We start from the raw sequence: 17,204 nt of genomic DNA, 5'->3' as shown, positions 1-17,204 counted from the left end.
CCCCTGTAACTGCTCAGTAGGTTAGAAACAAAGAGGACTGCACCAGTATAACAAAGTAATTTTAACTTGTGAATACTGTTTGAAACATGTGCCTTCAATTTTGAAAGTTGTATGTTTTTATTTTTAAAAAATTCTAACAAGAAATATATAGAATGTTGATTTTATTTATGTTTCTGGGCTATTTCAAGACAATTAGTGTTGGCTGCTTATTTTCAAAAGAATAATGTATTTCTGTTTATAATAATTCTTTACCTTCAACTGGAGATATTCATTCAAAGGAAATTGGTTTCTAGTCCAAGTTTTGACCTAAGCCATGTCTGTCTCCCATTACCAGCACATATAAAAGCACCTTGAAAACTGATCATGACAAATAAGTGAGCTTTACCACATTAAACATACTACCTCAGCCATTACTAAGTATCTGCTTGTGAAGCTGGACATGGTGAGTTTTCACTTTATGCTGCTTTATTGTTTTTTATTTATCCATAAGAAATATTAGGAGGAGTGATGTGGCAAGTATCTTTTATCCTTAAAGGAATAATCTGCAAATAAATACATTTTAACAGTCATCTTCTTGAAACTGATGCCCATTCCAGAGCAGATTCAATATCACACTCTGTGAAATAAGCATTCCCAGAAAAATATATGTTAATATGTGACCTCTGCATTAAGAAAAAGATACTTTTAGAAAAAAAGTTGGAAGACAAAACATTTTATCTCCATCTTTTATAATTCAATGGTGGTTTCCATTCTTTATTTAAGTAAACCACTATAATAAATAATTTATAAAAAGGTTACTTCAAAAGGGCTAACTTTCACCTTAAAAATTAATTTCATTTTGGACATGAGAAGTTATATAATAGCTAAGAAACTGAGAATTGACAGTGACCTCTAATAGGTAACTTCAGGCAAAAGTAGACAACAGGTTTACAGGTAATGTATTTTGGTGTTCATATTATCAAAGTCACCTGTACAACAGGACATTAATCTAGTTGTCGAGGGAAGCTTATATGCAAATACCAAATAATGCAAGTGATTACACATATTCTAGGTCTTCTGGTCAGTAAAGATAGTTTCAGCATGCATATTCCCTACTTTTGTTATCTTAAAAATAGAGATTTTTGTGTGTAATTGAGGGTTTTTACCTAAGAAGCTGTTGAGTAAATTAGTTGGGGCTTCTTAAATTTAGTATTCATTAAATAAACTTAGAATATTACAGAGCTACACAGTTCTATCTATAGTGCAATGCATGGACTTTGCAAGACTGGATGTTTGGTTGGAAAATGTTTTATTCATTGTGTTATCAGAATGGTTGTAGTTTTCAGTTATACCTTTTCAATTAGCAGGCACAAAATTGTTTTTAGCTTTGTAATTATAAATTTGGTTTCAATTCTTTAGTTAACACTATAGCAGTTAGTATTTGTAACAATTTTATTGGCATAAGGTATTTTCATTACTAGGCTACTTGTAGGCTGTACAGTAAGCTTAAGGGTCATCACAAATGCTTTTTTCCCCTGGAATTAGTAGGATAGGAAGGCTTCAAGGTCTCTTCTTTCATTTTCATGGGTGGGCTACAAGGAGCAGCAGCTATTATGACAGATTTGTGATCTTTTTTCCACTGACGTGCTGCTTGACATGAAGAAGTTCTGTGCAGAAAGCAGTTGCATCCTTCATGAGGTGGTATTTGGGGCAGACATTGAGAGCATTATAATCATCTGCGGTGTCAACCTCTCTAAAGTAGACCACCACATATTTGTGCAGAGGCTGGCTTCTTAGATCACTGCAGAAAAGGTTAAAGGCAAGGGGGAACAGGTCTTGGGAGTTCTCGCTGGGGCTGCCCTCACTCTTGCTACAGGTTCCATCGCAGTCTGCAGTGACCTCATTAGAAAGAAGAAAGATGACTTTATCTGCTGCTTTCTTCTGAGTGGTAAGCCATTGTACTGGACCCATCTCTGCTATTTTCTTTTTCTGCCACTTTTCAAGGATGACTTCACTTCTGCAGTGGTTTTGAAGAAATTCAGTGAAATAACAAACTGTGTGATGGAAACATATTTCAGATGGGTAAACCACAAGAACCTTGATGGGGGGTAGTAGTGTGACAGTAGAAAAGGAAGTCTTCTTAATCCTTTCTGTGGGGGGAGAAAGCACTTGTTATCCTCTTGTAAAACATCATTGACAAATGACCCCCTGCTATAGAATGACAACTTGTTACTGCCAAACAGGAAAAACATCCCTGATGTCCCTTTTGAACACATCACCTGAAACACACTGAAGCTTAAACTTTTGAAATAATTTAAAAGAAGTATTTCCACTGTATTAGTCCTCTCAATTAAGCCTTTTCAAATAAATTCATAGAAACTGTTTAGGTTAAAGATACTTTGAGGTGGGTGATTGTAACAGTATTTTTAGTGCTATAAATAATCAGGGACTTCTGACCTCTGCACTTCACATTTTGAGCTGAGTCACTTCAGCAGTTGCTTGTACCATTTTCTACTTGCAGGCAGTAGATCCCTAAGTTAAGCCCCATTTCAGCCCCTGGAACTTACTTGCTGTTCTGCCCTTTGCAGTGCTATAAAACATTGTGTTTGAAACTACTGTAACTAATACAGGTCAAACAGTAACCCCTAAATATAAGTATTCCTGAGGTAAACTGGCACATGGCTTTCTTAGCTTAGACAGAACATGGAGTTAATCTCGTTCTATTTACAAATCATAAATGACTCAAAGAATGCATTTATATTTCCTCTTCTATATGGAGGAGAAGCAGAAGTTTTTATAAGGTCTGCCTCTAGCTGTATATCTGTGTAAATACTCTGATTTCTGTATTCAAATACTTAATGTTTTATTAGAGTTGGCAGTGTCCTTAGGGAGTACAGGTGATCCTTGAACAGTGTGGCAGTTTGAGGCATTAGTCCCACATGCAGTAGAAAATCTCATATACCTTAACCCCTCCAAAACTTCGAATAGCCTGTTGTTGGCTGGAAGCCTTGCCAATAACAGTAGATTAACTGTTTGTATAGTTAAACAACAGTCAGTTAACATATTTGTGTGTTATATGTGTTATATATTATATTGTGATAAAGCAAACTAGAGAAAAAATGTTTTTAAGAAAATCATAAGGTGGAGAAAATATATAAGTGGATCATCAAAAGGTCTTCATCCTCTCCTCGTAACCTGCATGTTGAGTAGGCCAAGGAGGAGGAGGGATTGGTTTTGCTGTCTCAGGGTTGGCACAGGTGTAGAGGTAAAAGGGGAGACAGGAAAGTTACACTTGGTGTAACTTTATGGAAATACATAATAATTTCTTTTTTGCTTTTTCATTTCTCTAAAAATATTTCTATACAGTACGAATCCTTCCTCCACCATTTGCTTTAGTTTCAGTGCCCATTATCATAGAAGGGTCCATGTCATAAATCAAAAGCAGTCTTGAGTAATTGGAACCCTTCTGCCAGATTGTCTGATATCAATTTGTGGCACTGCTTCTTCTATATATCATCATCTGGCACTGGTTTGGAAGCATTCATCTCTGTCAAGTCGTCTTCTGTTAATTCTTCTGGTGTGGTATCTGTTAGCTTTTGAATTTATCCAAGATCCATTTCTTGAAACCCTTCAACCCTCACTTTTTTTTTTTGTTAACCACATCCAGTCTCTTCAGTGATTTCCTTGATGGGCTTTCTCATAAACCCTGTGAAGTCATTCACAACATTTCTCCAGCAGGAATTTATTGTTTCAGGCATGATGGCTTTCATGGCTTATTCTGTAACAGTGATGGCATTCTTCCAGACTTTCATGATGATCTCTCTGTTGGGGTTCTCTTCCATAGCAATGATAATCCTTTTTATAGAGTTGCATATGTAATAAGCGTTGAAGGTCCTTGTGGATCTACAAGCTGAATTAGAGATGTTTTGGGGCAAGCAGACCACTTTGTTGCCTTCAGTGTTGAACTCAATGGGGTTCTGGGTGGCCAGGGACATTGTCCAATATCAAAAGAACTTTAAAAGGCAGTTCTTTACTTGCTGACTTCAGGGACAAAGCATCAATGAAACCAATCCAGATAAAGTTTTCTCATTGTCAAGGCCTTCTTGCTGTGCAGCTAAAAGACTAGCAACTGGTGTTTATCTTTTCCCTTCAAGGCTTGGGGGTTAACAGCTTTATAGATAAGGCAGTCCTGATTATAAACCCAAATGCATTTTGCACAAAACAGTAGACTTAGTCTGTTCCTTCTTGCCTTAAATCCTGGTGCTTGCTTCTCTTCCTCAGCAATGCATGTCCTTGGTGGCTTTTTATTTCCAGAGTAAGGCATTTTCATCTGCATTAAAAACCTATTCAGGCTGATATCCTTTCTCCTTAGTGATTTTCTTAATGGCATGGGTAACTGGTCTGCTGCCTCTTGGTTGCCTTATGATTCTGTTACCTAGACATTTTTAAAGCCAGACCTCTTTCTGAAATTATCAGACCATCCTTTGCTGGACTGTTCTTCAGTTTTAGTAGATCCTTCACCTTCCTTTTGCCTTAAGTTGTCATATAATAACATCACTGTTTCTTGACATATTAGAGTCTATAGGTATGCTTTTCTTATAGCAATCTTGCACCCACATAAAAATTTGGGGGTTTTTTGTTGTTTTTTTTTTTAGGTTATCCGGGCTGAAGTGCAGTGGCATGAACATGGCTTACCACAGCCCTGACTTCCTAGGCTCAGGTGAAGCTTTCACCTCAGCACCACAAGTAGCTGGGTCTCTGGGGCTACAGGAGTACACCACCATGCTTGGCTAAATTTTAAATTTTTATTTGTAGAGACAAGGTCTCGCTATATTGCTCAGGCTGGTTTCAAACTCTTGGGTTCAAGGAATCCTCTTACCTTGTCTTTCATTTTCAATACAAAAAGATGTTTTGCAAAAAATGCAAGGTTTTCATGCCTGCTGGCATAGCTGCAGTGATGGCTTAATTAATCTCTTTTTCCTTTTTTACAGTGGTCCTTAGATTGTGTTTATCTATCTTGAAATGGCAGGCAACCACAGCTGCAGACCTTGATCTATGGTACCTATCGAACAGTTCAACTTTTTCTTATACTTTTATGACTTTGCATATTGGGAGCACTTCTAGCATCACTAGTGACTCTGTGTGGGTCCCATAATGTTATTAAAGGTTTATGATATTGCACTGAACACAAAGAATACACAAGAACCACTGGAGATCACTTTGTACTGTGATATGCAACTTACTGGAGAGACTAACAGCTCACACAGAGGTAATTACTATCACATACATTTTTTTTTTAAGCCATCACAACCCCTGAGTTCACTGCAATAGCAACAGGAGGTAGCTATGAAATTATTACAGTAGTACATGCAGTTATGGTTTGATATTGCACCTGTATGTTTACATTTCTCTCAGCTGCAATTGGTGCCATGTATGGTCTGTGTGTGCTTAAGTTTTGATAAATTTTAACTTTTTATAATAGATTTGTATATAATTATGGTAGTAAATGATAAAATAGTTTAGTATCCACATGTTTTATGCATTCATGACATACCTAACATTTTCTTAATTTTTTTAGGCTATGTGGTTCATTTGTGAGTTTTTCCAAATTATCACAAATCTCCAAAAAACTTTCCAATTTATTTATTGAAAAGAATCCACAAATAAATGGACCCATGCAGTTCAAACCTGTATTGTTCAAAGATCGGCTGTATATAAGTCCAGGTGAATGTTGTATCTATTGCCTCAAGAAAACTATTTTTAAAATTAGGAACTATCTAGATAGAATACCTATCACAGGTAAAGTGCAATTTGTCATCAGCCATCTTTTGCCCATTTTAGTACTTTGTAGATGCCTCAATGGTGAAAATAAAGCAAGTGATAGTCACCTGCTTTAACCTGGCAGGTGTCATCCAGTTAGATCAGTCTCTATAAGAGTGCCCTAAGACATTAAATACATCCTGTCTAGCTTGGGGAAATACCAACATGTGGTTGCCTCCAGAGGACTCTCCTTTAAAAAAGTTCAAAATGTTATTTCCTTATTCAGATATCTTTATAGAATTATAGCCCTTACCGTGCCTCCACATTAGATAGATCCCAGCCGCCAGCACCCAGGTGACTCCCAGCAGAGACGGGAGGAGGAGAGGCAGCCAGCCTCTTAGCACACCTTTGTCTGGAGAAAACAAAGCTCATTCACCTTTGGCAAAACATACCCACATTTACCTCTTACTTAAAAACTAAGATTTGTTTACACTTAGATGTTTAGATCCTTTTAAAACCAAGGGTCATAGATTTTTTAGGGGGTCTTTCAATCCATGTGTTTTTCCCTAGAGTGTCCTGGTCTTTCCTTAGAATCTCAAAAACGATTTGGGACTTAGGAGGTTAAGAGCAGTACTCTAAAATCTCTTTGGCTTCTTCCTCCTTATATGCCCAGGCATTTCCACTGAGGTAACTAGAATTTATATCCAATTTTTTGTTCCTTGAGGAATTAATGTTATTCCATTTACTTACATAGTACATGTAGATGGCGTTTTTAAAGGCCATTTTGTTAGACTGATATATGTGGAGGATAATGTCACCCACTCACAGGAACAATGAGGATCAGATAAAATTGGGCACAAAGTGCTCAGGAATCCGTAAGGCACAGTGCATGCAGAAGTCAACATCATTAGGTCCCTGGGTTGTCTTCACTTCATGGCTGAGTCTAAGAATGATATCTTCCAACTTTTTACCCTGTCGCTGGGCTATTTCTGGAAACATTTTATTTGTCCATCTGGGATGAAAGAACTGACACACCTCTAAATCCAGAGAGATATTTTCCAGAATATGCCCTCAGGCACCAGTGAGGTGTGTCTTTTGGTGCCAGTATTTCTAATTTGTTATTCAAATGTTGGCCATATAACAGCATCAAGTCACAGCAACTTAGCATGGACCACTGAGACTGGTAAGAGAATAAAAGTGCAGTGAAATACATCTATGTTCCCTTATATACCAGTTATTTTATGCCACTGACTTTCTTCAGCAGATCCTTGTGGCACTTAGAACATTTATTTTGCACTGTTTATTTTTTGTCTTTTGTGTATCATGGTTTATAAAGGGTCATGAGTTGTTTTATAAATAAAGCCAGTTCAGATTATAGACTCTATGGGACAACATTGTTTCTCTGCTCCCCAGTCCAGTACACACAGGCAGGGATCCCCCATACTCCCTACATACACAAAATCTGCCACATTGAGTGGGGGCACTGGCATCTGGGCCCTTCGTGTCTTGAAGTCTTTTTGATCATCCTGTGAAAATGACTGGGTACTTAACTGTTATCCAGAGGGAAGGTAATACCTGTCTGTGGGCAAAGCGCAACAGTTCCTTTGCGTCGGATGCAGTCATTGCCACAAGTGTTGAAATACGGCATCAACTGAGGAAAAGTAAGAGGCTCAGAAAGTTCACACCACACATCAGAGCAGACTCAACATTAGTCCTACCTCCACCAAAATGTCTCTTCCTTTTTTTTTCTGGTTTCAGCCCTACCTTAAGCATTGTCATGGACATAATTCTTTCCTTGGTCACATTTCTGTAACATCTAAAATCCAAACCAGTTACCCAAGACCAAACCATCTTAAGACTCCTGGGTTTTGAACCAAAACTGTACATGTTTCATTTTTATTATTTTATTTTATTTTTGAGTTGGAGTCTCACTCTTGCCCAGACTGGAGTACAGTGGCACGCTTCCGGCCACTGCAACCTCTACCTGCTGGGCTCTGGCGATCCTTCCACCTCAGCCTTCCAAGTAGCTAGAACTACAGTCACGTGCTACCATGCCCGGCTAATTTTTGATTGTAGAGACAAGGTCTCGCCAAGTTGCCCAGGCAGGTCTCGAGCCCGTGGGCTCAGGCAGTCCTCTCGCCTCGGCCTCCCAAAGTGCTGGGATTACAGGCTGAGCCACCGAGCCCAGCCTGTACATGTTTCTAACATGCTGGTCTCTTTATCTAAAAGGGCTAGGTCACATCTTAACACATATATAAATATTTCCTCTAGAAACACTGAGCAGTAGTGCTCCTTGTTGACTTCATTCAAGCTTTATGACATGCCAGTCCCCTGTGACTAGGTCTATAGTTCTCTGGAAAGGGTGTGTAGTCATAATAGGCTGGCAGGCATTTGTCCCCTTGGTGTGTCTGAGCACTTTGTGTTCCAGGGAATGAAAAACAAAAGCTCCTTATTCTTGGAAGTGGCCATGTTCACGCTTCATCTACTCAGAGTAGAAAGAGACTGAAGAACATCTACTAATCCAAATTCTGGTGTCCAGCTGGGTCAGCCGAGGTCCTGAGGGGACAGTCAGCCCCTCTCCAAAGTTCCCACATTGATCTGGACCTCAAACCTTTAAGATTTCAAACCCTTTGTGACTTCATTTTGCAAAAGCTAAGGTACTCATACCTGAGTGTCTATGACAGAAAATGGAAATAAAAACCCTTTGGAAAGTCAATAGGCAGTAATCTAAGCAAAAGGGACCATGACTGCAAGGTCAGCCACTTAACCTCACCACAGACTGTTGACATCGCTTAACGAGGGACTGCTGGCCGAAGCACATCTGGCAGGCGAGAACTCATCCTTAAAAGGACTTATCAAAAGCAATTAATAGTAGAAATGGAAGTATCCTAGTGTCCCTTCCCTCCCCAAAGCAGCTCATTGAACTTACCTGTACCATAGCACCTTCACTTTCCTTAGTCACTGGAATCACTACTGAAGTTCGTGTTTGTTTGTGCTGGTGCAGATAAGTGAGAGTCAAGAATTATGAGTCATGTGACAGCAGAGACTGCCAATACAGAAGCCTTGCTTCTCAAACTCACTTTGAATTAATTCAACTATGTGAATAAAGATTCACTTCATACTTGTGAAACTTCTACTTTTGTTAGGTTTTAGGCGGATAGTAACATATCCCAGGATGGCCACAGGTACTTTTTACAGTCTGTTGAGTTGATCTAAATAGCTTAGCACAATTTGGACAGTAGACAGTTGGGTGCTCTCTCAAAAAGACAGCCTGTTGGGGGAATCCTAAAATGTCCCCATTTTCCTTCAATAAGCAAAGGACAGCTAGCAGTTTAGCATGGAGGTGATGTTAGAGAATGAAGGAAAAGTACCTCCTTCACATAAGAGTGCCCGATTACGATGTTCTGTTGGATAAGAGCCAGGTATCTCTCTCCAAGGGGGCTGGTCGTAAATGTCACTTCTACTGTCTTGTCATTCTTCTTACAAGCAGTGATGTTGGGATCCCAGAGGCTTCCTATGAGTTGAGAAGGAAACCTGTAGAAGAACTTGCTAATTCTTCCCTCATTTAAGTTCCCCCAAAGGGCTTTACAAAAACAAATATAAGTTCTGAGGCATACATCGTAGAGATAGGGACTCTGCGACACAGTGAGCTTTTTGCCATTCTCGCGATTTCAAAGTACCTTCTGTCCTAGAAAGTTTAGAGACCTCCACATCACTGCTTTGCTAAAAATAGCTTCCCTGGACTGAGGATGGTAGTAGATACAGATTGGTTCTGCTACTCACTTCTATTCTCAACGTCTGTTTTGAGTTAAGGGCTGGAGTCTGTATTTTCTCCTTCCCAGGATGGCGAGAAGGAACCACAGGTTAGGATGCATGTCTAGGATTATAGAGCAAGTGAATTCAGGATCAGGACTATAACCACTAGAATATTCTGTGTTCCAGGAGCTTCATCCATCAGACCATTCTGCCAGCTTTACTGGATGCAAAGAAAGAAGGAAATGGCTCATAGCTTAGAGGACACCCTGCCAGTTCAACTCTGTCAGAAAAAAAGTTTTGTTGATGTGACTTGCAAATGAGGACTAGATTAACTTCCGGGAATATAACAATAGCATGAATTATCTTCCCCTTCTGAAAGACCATTTCAGGCCCTGGCTCAGAACTGTCTTTGAGAGTTCAGGTCTAGGACTGATTTCAAGGCCTTGCACCTCCTCGCATCCTCAGCATCCTCCATACTCCTCGAGATCACTCTTGGGAGGCAGGAGAGAAAGCTTAAGTCCTCCAAATCTGGCTTCTAACGAGGATAGCACATGCAGCCCAGGCTAACAGGATACACAGAAATGACTTGTGGGGTGAGGGTGCCTAAAAGTTTGGGACAAGTCCCCCCAAAGACCACTAGCCTTATTAGCATCCTAGTACTATATTACCCAGAAATTTACACAAACCCTTAAAAATTGGGTACTAGGGACTGATTATCCTACAGGACTTATTGCAGAATTCAAGGGGTAGGGTTTGGGTTCAAATATCCTAGCACGTGAAAGGTGGGTGATCCCTTTAAGGACACGGGTTGAGAGCATACTTCTAGGTTATTCCTTTAGCTAACTAACACTCCCACCTTGAATGTTCCTAATTCAAACAATGTTCTCAGGGTCCCCATGGCCACCTGTTGGTGGGGCTGGTGTCTGAGCAGGCAGTAGGGTTTATAGAACTCCCTCCAGTTAGGAAGGGCCATTGAGTGGCAGCACTGTTAGTGCAATTTGGGCTAAAATGTGAGTACCAAGGGCTTGGGGTGGTTTTATGTAGCTGTTGCTCCACTACATAAACCTACTAAGAGTGTATCATTCCCTGGACAGGCTGCTCGAGGCAGTAGACAGATCACTGGCCAGGGATCAGGAGCCCTGAGTGTTTCGGCCTTTGCTGAGTGACTTGGAGAGGTAACCCCCAATCTAGGCTTCAGTTTCTTCATCTGTAAACAGATGGAGAGAGCTATACCACCTCAAGTTTCTTCAAACAAAAGCAAATACTGTATTTACTTACCTGCCTCGATGCATTCTTTTTTATATTTCATTGTGTGGTCCAGGCAGCCTGGAAATTTGAATGAAAGTTTTTTACTTTTTGAAAAAAGATCTGTCTGACCCCCCTCTCCAACAAGTGCATGCATATATGTGCATACTACGCTTGTAATGAAGTGCCAAAACATTCCAGATGTAGGATAGCAGAGTTAAGTGGACACTCACATTTTACTGTTAAACAGAAGATATCCACCCATGACGTGATTACCAGAGTATAATTTAAATATAGCCTTTATCCAGACAGTATCTATGATCCCCAAGAGAAGACTCAAAAACCAACTATCATTTTAAAATGATGTTTGGTAATATGTGTAGATACTGCCCCTTCCAGGATGTGAAGCTTAATCTACCCCCATATCTCCATGCAAGGGTAGAGTAGACTTAGTGACTTGTTCCCAAAAACTAGAGTGGGGAAAGGGAAATACAGACAGCTTTGCATGGAGAAACCTGGCAGGCACTTCCTCGACAGGCACCCTCTTAACCAAGTGTTGAAGGTAAATCTCCGCAGTGGTGTCATTGGATGCCACGAGCTCCTGATGGGATGTGATGAGAAGGGCACAACACCTCTGGTATTCATCCTCAAAACCCATATTCCCGGTCTAATCATGAGACATATATCAACACACCCAACTTGGGAGACATTCCCCAACATGCCTATCTTGCCCAAAACTGTCAAGGTCATGAAAAAAAAGACTATGAAACTGTTACAGACCAGAAGAGACTAAGATGACACAAAGGACTAAATGCAACTGGAACAGAAAGAGGACATTAAAGAAAAGGCAGATGAAATCCAAAGTCTGGAGTTTAGTTAGCAGAAATGAACTAATGCTGGTTTCTTAATTTTGACAAATGTACCATGGTAATATAAGATGTTAACAATAGGAGGAGCTGGGTAAGAGGTATATGGAAATTCCAATTATTATTGGAATAATTTTAGAGTTAAAGAAAAGTTGCAAAGATAGTACAATTATTCCAAAATTTAAAAAAGTTCATTTAAAAACAAAATGAAGTTTGTTCTCATCAAGAAAGCTGGAAACAACTGTGTGGTAAATGGTATGGCACCAAAATGACCCTGGACGACAATCTCAGAGACCAACAACAAATTGGAAATTGCCCCATTTGGCCTCGATGCTTTGCCTGAGATAGATGACAGGGCTGGGGTATGGAACAAGTGACCCAGCCTAGTTAGACCCTTCACACACATGATCTTGTCTTATCATCACAGCCCCATGTGACATTGCAGCTGTGGTAATAGGGAACTGATCCTGTGCCACAGAGCTGGGGCAAGAGCACAGCATTCAACTCAGTATCACCCTACCTCACAGACAGCTCCAGGCATTTGCATTTGTCATGTTTGTGTCATGATTAATTGAGGGATACAGAGGCATTGGGCGCTGAATCCCTAGACCTTCAGCGGCAGACCACAAGAAACCCAAGACTGAAACAAACGTTTTGCATCAATGACATAAAGAGCAGTTAAAGTGCATCGGTCAGGGACCAGAATTTCAATGTCACCTTCATTTTTACTGTGTGTATAACCCAGGGAAAGTGATTTAACCTCTCAGTTTCTTCATCTGTAAAATGGAGCTATCCCAACTTTGAGGTTGTTGGAAGGCTTAAGTGAGATGACACATGTCAAGTACTCAGCACAGTGCCTGACATGCAGGAGTGGGCTTTTTCCTACATTTTACCTGACTTAATCCTCTATGCTCTGCAAGTGCAGCACAGTTATTGCTGTGTCCATATTATAGATGAGAAATCTGAGACTGGGTCTTTGGCCTTGTCCAGAGTTACCCAGGCACTCTGTACCAAACCACACATCCCAAAGTAGGCTTCCCAGCAAGACACAGAACAATAGAAGAGTAAGGAAGTCTACCTGGTGAGGTGAAATTCACAGACATGGAAGGACCATCTTCATTCATGTTTGCATTGGGGATATTATGGGCCCCAATGAAATAGACCGTGTTCAGCTCCACAGGAAAGCCTACATAGGAAAACGTCCACTGAAAGGCAAAGCAAGAAACCCTGAGTTCCTGAGACACTGTGCAGTGCAGAAACAGTATGTCTATATGCTACCCTTTGCGTTTATATTTCATTACTTATTCTGAAACTTATGTCTCTCTCCAATGTCTACTTAGGGAATGGTACCATATGATTTTACAATGTAACTCACAGAATCAGAGAAGTATAAAATTTCAGCACCAAGATGCAATTTAAGTCCAGTTCCCCTCCGTTTGCTGATAAGGAAACTGAGGCCCAGACATTCTGACTTGTGCAGACACAAAACAGAGAAGTGGTCAAAAATGGGACTTGAACCCACGCACCCTGCTCCAAGCTATGAGTTGTAGTTGCTCACCAGCTTATAGGTATAGCACATCATCCATGCTCCCCAAACAAAGGGCCCTGTCAACAATTAGCCAGGTGCCTACAAGTGCTTACTTTGCCGCCAGAGGGTCTGGTCTGACTCTGGAAGGCCTCTGTGTAATTGCACCTCACACAGCTGTAGGACTGGAAGTTGCTTTTGCCTGTTACGCAGATCTTGGTGGCCTTCAGTAAGCAGATGCTGGCTGCCAAGATAGGCAAGAGGGCAGTTGTTTATTTAGCACTATTACGTGACTGATTTGATGCTAGCTACTTGATGCTAGAAACTAGCATGCTTTATGTTTCAGTCTATATTCACAACAGCACTAAAAGGGAGGCACCACTGCCTGCAGTTTACAAATGGTGAGTCAGGAGAGTTTCAGAGAGCTTTGCATAAGCTTACAAAGCTCATCAGCAGACAGGAATTCAAATTCCAAAGCCCAAGTTCCTTCTTCCTCACAGGTCAGCCTGAATTACTCAGGATGCCTGCAAAGGTGATTATAGCTCTGCACTTTGCTGGGTCTCTTTTAAGAGGAACAGGCCTGCCTCAGGGACTCTAAAAAGACCCTCCAAGAGTACCACTACCAAAGCAGTCCCGTTCTGATTGCACCTTAGTCCGTGGTGATTCTTCCTGGAATATCCTTTCCTTCCATTCCCTATCTTCAAGTCTCACTCCTTTAAAGCCCAAGTAACTCATACACCACAGCCTCTAACAGCTGCTAACAAAGAGCTTACTCTGTGCCAGGTGAGGGCTAAAGCCTTACTGCCTCATGTCACTTAACATAACCTCACTAGGGTCCCTCTCCCCATCCTCCCTGCTGCATCCCATTCAGAGCACACAGCTCTCTTCTGGGATTCCCGACACTACCTTTGTTTGCCTCCCTCTCCCCTCTGAAAACCCTACTGGGTGGAGATTGTAGTTGACTCATCTCTCTATGCCCGGCACTCACAGATTCTTGACTGGATAGACCTTAACAAATGGAAACCACAAACAGGGGCATTAGGATCCCAGGGTTAGCTCATCCAAAGAACTCACAAGTTGCCTTGTAGTAGAATCTTGGAGAAATGACGAGTTTCATCATATCATTTGGGAGCTGAAAAAGTGATCTATCTAAGCCACTGCTTTTCCTAAATTGGGTGTTGGGGGAATCACCTCTGGCCTTCCTCAATCTTCTACGAAGTATAACATATAGAACTACACAGATCATCAGTTTACCACCTGATGTCCTTGCACACATGTGGCTAGTAAGCAGGTCAAGAAACCCCCAGAAGTGCCGCTCATGCTTCTGTTTAGTTACTCCCATCCCAATAGTAACCACTGCCCTGACTTCTAGATTAGTTTTGCACTGTCTGTAAGTGGTCATATGGCTTGTACGACTATAGGCATGCACACAGATGTAAATGTATGAGCTCTTAGTTTGCCTTCTAATGTTTGTGATGTTCATTCATGCAGTTGTGTGGAGTTATAGGTCATTCATTTTCATTGCTGTAGTAGAACATCTGGTGATTCCTTTTGATTGCTGGGCATTTGAGTGCTCTCCAGTTTTGGCTGTTACGAATAGTGCTATTGTTGACATCCTAGTATGTGGTTACTGATACAGGCATGTATGTATTTCTGTTGGATATGCCTAGGAGTGTAACTAATAGGTCACACAGTCTGCACATTTCTGGTTTAGCAGACACTTTAGGCCTTACCTTTGGTTGATGCAAACTTACCATCTGCCCGGAGTGTCCAGCTTACATTCATCAAAATTGAATAGTCTTCCGTTGCAACACTGGTTTTAACAAGTTCCACTTGGAGGTCCCTCAAATCTCCTGGGGTCAGATCATGTGGGACCATCCATTCTGGAGATGGCCCTGGGAGAAGGCCAGACTTCCCATGACATTGCCCTTCCTGGCACAACCTGATGCCATCTCCTCTCAGTGACCCACCCTGATCCATCCCCCATTCACAACTGCTCACTCCTTCCTGCTGGGGTAGGCCAAATATTTCTTGGTGCTGGCCAATTTATAGCCGAGATGATGTTGACCTAAGAGAAACTTTCAACTTTCTGGCCCCCACCTGCAGAGCGCTTGGGACCACTCCAGTTGCCTGTGTATAAATGTATGCATATACTTAGTGTATTTGACATATTTATTAGAGTCAGTTCTGCCTTCCTCATGCCTCAGCCCTGGACTTCAGTCAGCTGGCCCACACAAACCCCACTTTCCCACCTCCTAGCCTTTGCTGGTACTGTCTTTCCCCTTGCTCACCCTCCCTACCCACAGTTCTTGGGCAGAAGCCCACCCATTCTTCAAATGTTGCCATCTTGAACACCCACGCTTCTATGAAACATTTGCTTCCTGGTCCCAACTATTAGTGATCTCCAATTGCAGAATAGCAGGCATCGCTTTTCCCCTGGCATGGCAAGTTCTGCCCTGCTTGTGCCCCTCTGACTAGCCAGGGGGCCAGTCCATCTGGAGCACCTCTTTATTCCCCTAGAGTTCTTCCTTGAGCAGACAGAGACTGTATCTGCAACAGCTAACAAAGCAATGGGTCACCCTGTGTGTCTTCAATGACCTATGCTTAGCCCAACTATGTTTCAGTGCAAAGCCCCAGATATCTGTCCCTTAATGTACCTACCAGTTTCACAGCCACACTGAACAGTCTGCAAGAGAGAAAGAAACCAAGTGTCACATTAAAACTAGCAAACTACAAGCTTTCCTTTGCCAGACTTGACTAAACATCTTTTTTCTCTTAAATGCATACACAGGTGACAAGCTTTCAAAGAAAAGATGAACTGGTTCACTTCACAGCTTTGGGAAAACCAAGCTGCCTCATTGTAGGCTATGGTGGATGTGTATTAACCATCAGGATACTTGATCCTTAAGCCAGCCCAGCACCTCACTTGAAGACCAGATGTGGGTGTCCACCTGTCTCTGGATGTCAGCCTTCCCTATTACAAGCAGGGAATGACTCTGGGCCATCATGAGGCCCCTCCACACTGTAATGTTTAACTGTATATTTTCAGGACAGTTTGGAGTATTTGCTGAGTTTCCCCAGGTTAAGGAGTTGCTATGCTAAAAAGAAGAACAGAAGAAAGCTATGAATGCAGTATCTTCCCACGTTTTTTATAAAATATTCTCCTTCTGATACAAAAGCTCTCACCGGGGCTATTTAGAAAATCATAAGCAGCTGTGCTTTCACATGTTATATTTTTATTTAAAAGAGCTTTCAAAAATATAACTGATTATTGGTGTCCACGAAAGGCCAGCACTAAACCCTTTAGTTAGTTAACTGCTCTTGTCTTTTCATGAAAAGTTGTAATTTGTATTTTGGTTTTGGAATAAAATATTTCACCTAAAGTATTTAACTCTTAGGCAGCAAGTTCTAATGACAAGATTCAGTGAGACAAGTCCACAAACTGTGGAACCCGCTCCCTCTGAGTGTTCACATTTCCAAACACCTTGGAAGAACTGAAGGAGAGACTTCTCATGGCTTCAGTAATTTATCAGTAATTTATATCATCAGTCATTCCTTTGTCTTTTGAAAAATGAACTCTAGGAGATATCATCAGACATTAAAAAAAAAGAAAGAAAAACAAGCCACCGTACTAGGAACTGAGTTCTTGTCAAAGTGCTGGTGAAACAAGTTTTAGGAAGAAGCCAGGCAACAGCCCTACACGTTAGAGTTCCAACTGTTGGCCTTACAGCAGCTACAGCAAAGAGACTTAATTCTTCCTCCAGTGGAAAAACCAAGGAGGCCTCGGAACTGAGGCAGAGAGTCAAGACCGGAACTTATGACATCAGGAAAGTGAATGGGGTCTGACTTTCCATAACCATCAACAGGTGACACCATGCTTTTATGCTGTATACTATGCTAAGAGGGCAGGGATGTAATTTTGAATGCTGTTTTGGGGATGAGTTTTTTCCTCTTCAGCGTCCCAGAAGATTCCCTCAATCATTCAATGCACTGGGGAAGAAAGGGAAACGGTCTCCACGAATGGACATGGCAATCTAGAGGTCAAAAAAAAGCGGGGGGGGGGGGGGGGGGGG

The 17,204-nt window shown here is 41.3% G+C and overlaps 1 protein-coding gene across 2 annotated transcripts in view; it reads right to left on the bottom strand.

Moving 5' to 3' along the window:
- Nucleotides 1–1,413: 1,413 nt before the first annotated feature.
- The window catches only part of IL17RB (interleukin 17 receptor B), a 16,273-nt gene continuing 482 nt past the window's right edge, over nucleotides 1,414–17,204 (bottom strand). Inside the window, exons 2-11 of one of the 2 annotated variants that reach the window (XM_021710857.1) lie at nucleotides 15,793–15,817; nucleotides 14,886–15,026; nucleotides 13,248–13,375; nucleotides 12,685–12,811; nucleotides 10,774–10,821; nucleotides 9,110–9,253; nucleotides 8,669–8,742; nucleotides 7,291–7,390; nucleotides 6,053–6,151; nucleotides 1,414–2,129 (exon numbers count right to left, since the gene is read on the bottom strand). In XM_021710857.1, coding sequence (XP_021566532.1) covers nucleotides 1,591–2,129; nucleotides 6,053–6,151; nucleotides 7,291–7,390; nucleotides 8,669–8,742; nucleotides 9,110–9,253; nucleotides 10,774–10,821; nucleotides 12,685–12,811; nucleotides 13,248–13,375; nucleotides 14,886–15,026; nucleotides 15,793–15,817 — 1,425 coding nt within the window. In that variant the 3' untranslated portion in view covers nucleotides 1,414–1,590. The remainder of the gene's footprint in view (nucleotides 2,130–6,052; nucleotides 6,152–7,290; nucleotides 7,391–8,668; nucleotides 8,743–9,109; nucleotides 9,254–10,773; nucleotides 10,822–12,684; nucleotides 12,812–13,247; nucleotides 13,376–14,885; nucleotides 15,027–15,792; nucleotides 15,818–17,204) is intronic. The other variant, XM_008054928.1, reaches the window with a different exon arrangement.

Source organism: Carlito syrichta, unplaced genomic scaffold (assembly GCF_000164805.1).
Source record: "Carlito syrichta isolate Samal-C Ts95f unplaced genomic scaffold, Tarsius_syrichta-2.0.1 Scaffold301617, whole genome shotgun sequence".
In the NCBI taxonomy this organism is placed as follows: domain Eukaryota; kingdom Metazoa; phylum Chordata; class Mammalia; order Primates; family Tarsiidae; genus Carlito; species Carlito syrichta.
This window is presented reverse-complemented; position numbering and strand designations above follow the sequence as displayed.